The sequence below is a fragment of the Populus trichocarpa genome, chromosome 1 (assembly GCF_000002775.5).
Source record: "Populus trichocarpa isolate Nisqually-1 chromosome 1, P.trichocarpa_v4.1, whole genome shotgun sequence".
Classification (NCBI taxonomy): Eukaryota; Viridiplantae; Streptophyta; class Magnoliopsida; order Malpighiales; family Salicaceae; genus Populus; species Populus trichocarpa.
In genome coordinates, this window is record NC_037285.2 from 24017068 (window position 1) to 24022898 (window position 5831).

At 35.6% G+C, this 5831-nt stretch overlaps 1 protein-coding gene across 1 annotated transcript; it reads right to left on the bottom strand.

The window, feature by feature from the left end:
• Positions 1-2088: 2088 nt before the first annotated feature.
• On the bottom strand, positions 2089-5831 carry LOC127904953 (beta-glucosidase 12-like). Its single transcript, XM_052450195.1, has 15 exons — positions 5590-5831; positions 5437-5506; positions 5096-5154; positions 4927-5002; positions 4717-4794; positions 4420-4507; positions 4074-4332; positions 3850-3965; positions 3518-3735; positions 3369-3400; positions 3164-3266; positions 2972-3074; positions 2672-2869; positions 2499-2589; positions 2089-2413 (listed from the first exon to the last, which is right to left on the bottom strand). Exons 1-14 carry the CDS (start codon positions 5665-5667, stop codon positions 2526-2528), a joined length of 1542 nt encoding a protein of 513 aa, XP_052306155.1. The 5' UTR covers positions 5668-5831; the 3' UTR covers positions 2089-2413; positions 2499-2525.

Here is a 5831-nt window from a genome sequence, read left to right on the forward strand (position 1 = left end):
GTAATTATATTACCTTCGCACTGTTCATGCTCGTTTTTGCAGATAGCTTTTACTACCTTCGCACTGTTCACTTTACACTGTTCATGCTCGTTTGTTCACCCAACTCAATAGTTTTTGCAGTGTAAGGTAATTAATTACTTTACACTGTGCGAGTGTAAAGTGCAGAAGGATTCTTGTAGTTTCTTGTGTTTTCTCTCTGTTTCTGTTTTTTAGACTAACATGCGTCAATTCTTGTACAGACAGAGAAAGGAAATAAGCATACCTGGTTCTGAAGAAAGTGGAGCCTATGGTGGTGGTGGCTTACTCTGTTGTTTCCTTCGTTCTGGAAAAGAAAGAGCAGATGGTGGCTCAACTCCTCTGTTGGTGTTGCGTTTTCTGCCGGTCCTCGGTTCCTCTGTTGGTTTCGCCTCCTCTCTGTTTCTCTCTTATCCTGCTCACTCCCTCTGCCTCTCTCTTCTTTACACTCTCTTCCCACTGTTTTTTTGTTTCTGCTGACTCGTTCTCCCCTCTCTTCTCTTTTTTTCTCCCCCCCCTGTCTCGTACCTCCTTCCCCCCTAGTCTCGTCCTTTTTCTCTCCTTTTATAGCCAAAACTGCATGCCGTTTTTTTTATTATAATGAAAACGTTCGGGACCATTATTGCAGTGGTAACGGTAGAGAGATAGTAGCTGTGAAATGTTCCCCATAATCAGCGGCATTTGTTGCTGAAACGGTTCCTGTTTGCTGAATCGGTGAATAGTGCCTCTGAAACGGCACCGTTTTTCCACTTTTAAATGATATTTCTGATTTGGTCCTTGGATATTTTTACAATTTTGTAATCAAGCCCCCCGGAAAAGTTGTAATTGGATCCCTTGATTGTAGCGCCTTTTCCGGTTTGGTCCTTGGTTTCGGATTGTTTCAATTAAGTCCCTAATTGACCATCAAACTTCAATAATTATGCAATTAAGCCCCTGATCTGACCAAATCAACTCTTCAAAATTATAATTGGACCCCAGAACTTTAATTTCTTCCAATAAAAGCCTAAATTGACTTAAAAATCAATTTTTCTTACAATCCAACCCTCCACAAATTCAATTAAACCTTAGATAAAATTTAAATGAGTCCATAAACATCTGATTTTAGACTTTTCTTCCTCAACTTGAATTTTCTTTGTCAACAATGCTTCCATCAGTCAAAAATATACTGTCTAGTTTCAACCTTTTGCATTTTTGAACCTCCTCAACCAATTTTGGCCTTTTTTCAGCATTCCAGCATCCTTTTCTCGCTCCAATTATTTTTTTTGTATTTTTTTAATTTTGGTGTGGGAACCCAAAAATAGGTAAGAACATGTACCTTCGGTACAACGATATGGATCAATTAATTATGATAATATTTGAATGAACAAAAAAAAATGATGGATAATTTTGGATCAAAGGGTTAAATTGAGAAGAAAAATTAAATTCACCAAATAATTAAAAGAAGAAACCAATAAAAGAATGAGTAATAATTTTTTAAAAAAATATCTAAGGATGAAAATGAAAACAATTAAAAGAATACAGAAGGGCAAGAAAAAACTTAAGAAACAAAAAAAAACAAGGATAAAATTGAAAAAAAATAAAAAAAACTACAAAAAAACTAACGACAAAAATTATAAATAAAAAGAACATTGACCGTCACTGAAATAACCGCAACTAAGATACTACCATGAAATCTTAAATGACTAGTGCGAATTTTAGTGGAGAAAAGAGGGAAAAAAAAATTGTGAATCTAATGAGACACAGAGAAATGAGGTTCTTAACCAGCAAATTCGGCCACTTTAGTACTATAACCGCCAAAATTGCTTATACCCCCTCCCCTTGAATTTAAGGATTATTTCAAAGAGACCCTACATTTTGCATCCTCAGGAATTAATTATGTTCCATGTTAAAGAACCATCTCAACCCAATAGTTTAAACTGTTAGGTGAGGCACCACAATATGATTTATATTATTCTCTAACATAGGTATTATTTATTTACTTTTCACTTGGTCTTGATAAATTTCAGTTTGACTATGCATTCCTCGAATTCTAATGAAAAGGATTATGCATGAATAGAAGTATCCTTCAAAATATTACAGGAAAAAAGAAATTGCGCAGAGCAAGTTATTATTTAATATCGAATTTGATTGATAACCAATCAATACATATAAAGAATAAAAAATAAATACAAATAAATGTTATTATTACAACAAGAACAGCATCGATCCTAGACGAAAATGTGAGAATTAATTCGAAGACAAAGATCCACTGATGTCCACAAACTAGAAGGACGCAAACATGCGTGGAATAGAATTTATCAGACGTGGAAACCTAACTTGCTGCAACAAAGTTTGACTTCAGCGTTTGGTGCTATTCTGATGTGGTTTCAAGTAGGTCTTGATCATACGAAAAGGGCTCCTGCATTGTTAATAAATTAGTTTGTTAAGCATGAAAAATGAATACAATAAAATTAGTAGTTATGGAAGAAGATATACAATAATACCTTATTATATTTCATGCCAATATATGTTTAATCAATTCTCGACTTCTTACGGCTACGAGCTGATGCCTCCTCCATTCGAGATTTTGATTTTCTGATATTGCAATCATTTGTGTTATGAGAAATGTTGAGAGGTTTTTTTGATAATAATAAGAGGAGATGAAAAGAGGCCTTACATGTTATCGTTGAGTTGAGTACTTTCGTCCTTCTTCAGAAATTGCTTAAACCACTTCACAGAATTTTTGGCATATCGTTTCAAGTTGTTTTCGTAGTCAATGTAGAAGAGACCAAACCTTGAACCATAACCGGATGCCCATTCAAAATCATCCAAGAATGACCAAGCAAAAAACCCCTTGACATCGACACCATGGTCACTGCAAAAGTCAAGTTTTTAGAGCAGATCGGACTGAGAAAGAAAAAACTAGGACTGTTTGAAAAAGGAAGCGAGAACATGAATTTGGAAAGAGCAAACTCACTTGATAGATTTCAGAACATTGTGGAAAATGTCTTTATAATATTGCTCTCTTATGGCATCATTGAGGGCTTCCTCTAATGACGAGGAATTCACGTCATCAACTCCTAATTAAAAAAAACCAACAAATCAGTAAATCAGAGCTTCTTGACAACTATAACCATAAACACACGAGGGTTGTTAACTCTGTTCTTACCATTTTCAGTGATATATATTGTTGGATTTTCATACGCGTCCTTTATGTAATTCAAGAGATGACGAATACCTTCGGGATAAATATAAAGCCAACTTGAACCCGCCTGCGAATTTGATTTATATATCTCAATACCAAGGGGAAAAACAGAAAGATTCTACATATCAATTACTAATTTGTTGAAACAAGAATGAAGAATCACATTCACCTGTGGGCCTATTGGTATTCCATTTCTCTCCCCTGTACGTAAAATAATATCAACATAAGTGAGAAAGTGTAGAGTTTTAGACCTTGTATTCTTCTTATTCTGAGAGTTTTTTTTTTATCACTTAATTAACAAGTAAATAAATATTTCACCTGGCCAGTTAACACGAGCATCTTCCATAAACCCAATATTTTTATAGTCAACATCCTCAACATTCTGAGCATAGTATGTAGTGTAGTAATTGACCCCAATAAAGTCATAAGATCCTCTCAGCATCTTGGATTCCTCCTCACTGAATCTAGGCAATCTTCCTCCAACGTAGTCGTGCATATTCTGTGGATAGTCACCTTTAGTTAGAGGATCCATGTACCTGCCAAAAACATAGAATTTAAGATCCTGGTTTCTTCTCCATAGAATTTAAGAATCCAAATTAATTACTGTTTGAAATTATTATATTATCCAAATCAGCTAGCAAAATGCTTACCATCCAAGCATAAAATCAAGGCTTCGTTCAGTTGCCATCCGATCACTTTCACTAGTTGAGTAAGGTTCAAACCAATGAGAAACGAGGGTTATCCCAATTTTACCTCCTTGACACGTCTGACGAGATTTTGTCAATGATAAAATTAGCACAGTCACACAGGAAACTTTGGTGAAATATGTTATGAAACGAACCACAAATTAATTATAGCTTTAGCTTTTGCAAACCTGATACTTTTCCTTGTATACTTTCACAGCCGTTGCATGAGCAAGCAATAGATGATGGGTTACAATGTAAACCTCGGTGGCGCCAGAGATTTTGGGCTGGCCTGGATAATTCTCCAAAGTTGAAATTCTGCCGGGTGCCAATGTGCCCGTGTCATAGCCATTGACGCTAAACATAAAAGGCTCATTTAAAGTGATCCAGTGCTTCACTCGGTCTCCAAATCTTTGGAAGCAAAGCTCCACGAAGTCTCGGAAATCGATTCTATATGAGTTTTGAAATTATTAGATTCAAGCATGGAGGATTTAAATTAAAGTGAGATGTTTATATAATATGAATATAATTACTTACAAAATATTAGGGCTCAAGAAACCACCATATTTGTCCTCAATTGCTTGTGGAGTGTCCCAATGAAAGAGAGTTACATAAGGCTGTATACCTGTACATTTCAAAGCAAAATTAATATGAGAAAACTAAAGTGCATGTGAAACGTTTTGTATGAGAGTTTGGAAAATGCTTTTCAAATTTTCGAAATTCAAGCAAAGTAAGATTGCCCCTGCATTTACCATGGCCACTTCAAGATTCTTATTTTTAGTCGGTAACATTATTATGAAACACAGTCATGGAGGAAAAGGAAAGGGTTATAACCATTTTTTATGAGCTCATCGATGAGATTGTTGTAAAACTGGATCCCTTCTTCGTTTATTCCAGCACTTAGTCTGCCATCTGATGAATTCAATTCGATTATTGAAAAATCAAAGTAAGGAAAAATGTGGGACTTCGAAATTCGAGACGCGTCCCATCCTCGTGAATTAAAAAGGAATGAGATGTAGGGTAAAAACAAAAGAAAACACTTACGTGGTAATACCCTAGACCAAGAAATAGAGAATCTGAAAGCATCCATTCCCATTCCCCTCATTCTTTGCACATCTTCCTATAACATTTTGTGTGTAAAATATATCAACAAGTGTAATGGTGACCAGATCCACAAAAGGCAACTAAAAGAAAAATAAGATGAACATCGTACCTTATAGCGATTATAGAAATCAACTGCCACCTTTGCATTGCTATGGTCACTTATCCTCTCTGCAATTTTTCAGAATTTGTTCTTAGATTCCTTTGAATTTATATTATTTGATAAAAATCATATTTACATCTTTAATTTGCACGCACTTTCTCCCCCTAACCCCAAAAGTCACCTTCTTTCTTTCCTTTTTCTCTCTTCTTTTGGATTTAATAGACAAATTAATACACTATGGTTTTAGGCAGGCCATCAACATGCTGGCAGGTGACTCCTTGAGAGATTTATATTCGTTGTTCTAGTTAGGAAAGCATTGTAACGAACTCCTGCATTGAATAAAGAGATACCTGGATGCTCCTCGATGAAGGTGTCCCATATATTCGGCCCTTTGCCTCTCCTGTTTGTTTCACCTTCAAACTGCATATAATTTAAACGTTATCAGAGACCAAACAATTGAGGCGTTTCTCTCTTCGACCAGAGTACTTGAAGCAATGTTGTACCTGGTAAGCTGACGAAGAAGATCCAAAAACGAAACCATCTGGGAAAGAATTACGACTCAACTGGGCAATACTTCCCATGATATACACTAAGTCTTTGTTGAACAGCCTTGCAGAAGGGCAATAAAAGCTTGAGCAGCACTAAAGATTGTTGGGTGATCAGAATAAAGAATGTATAGTGAGATAGCAGTGAAAAATAAATAAATGAACGTATGAAGTATGGATTTTGTAAGAACATCGACATG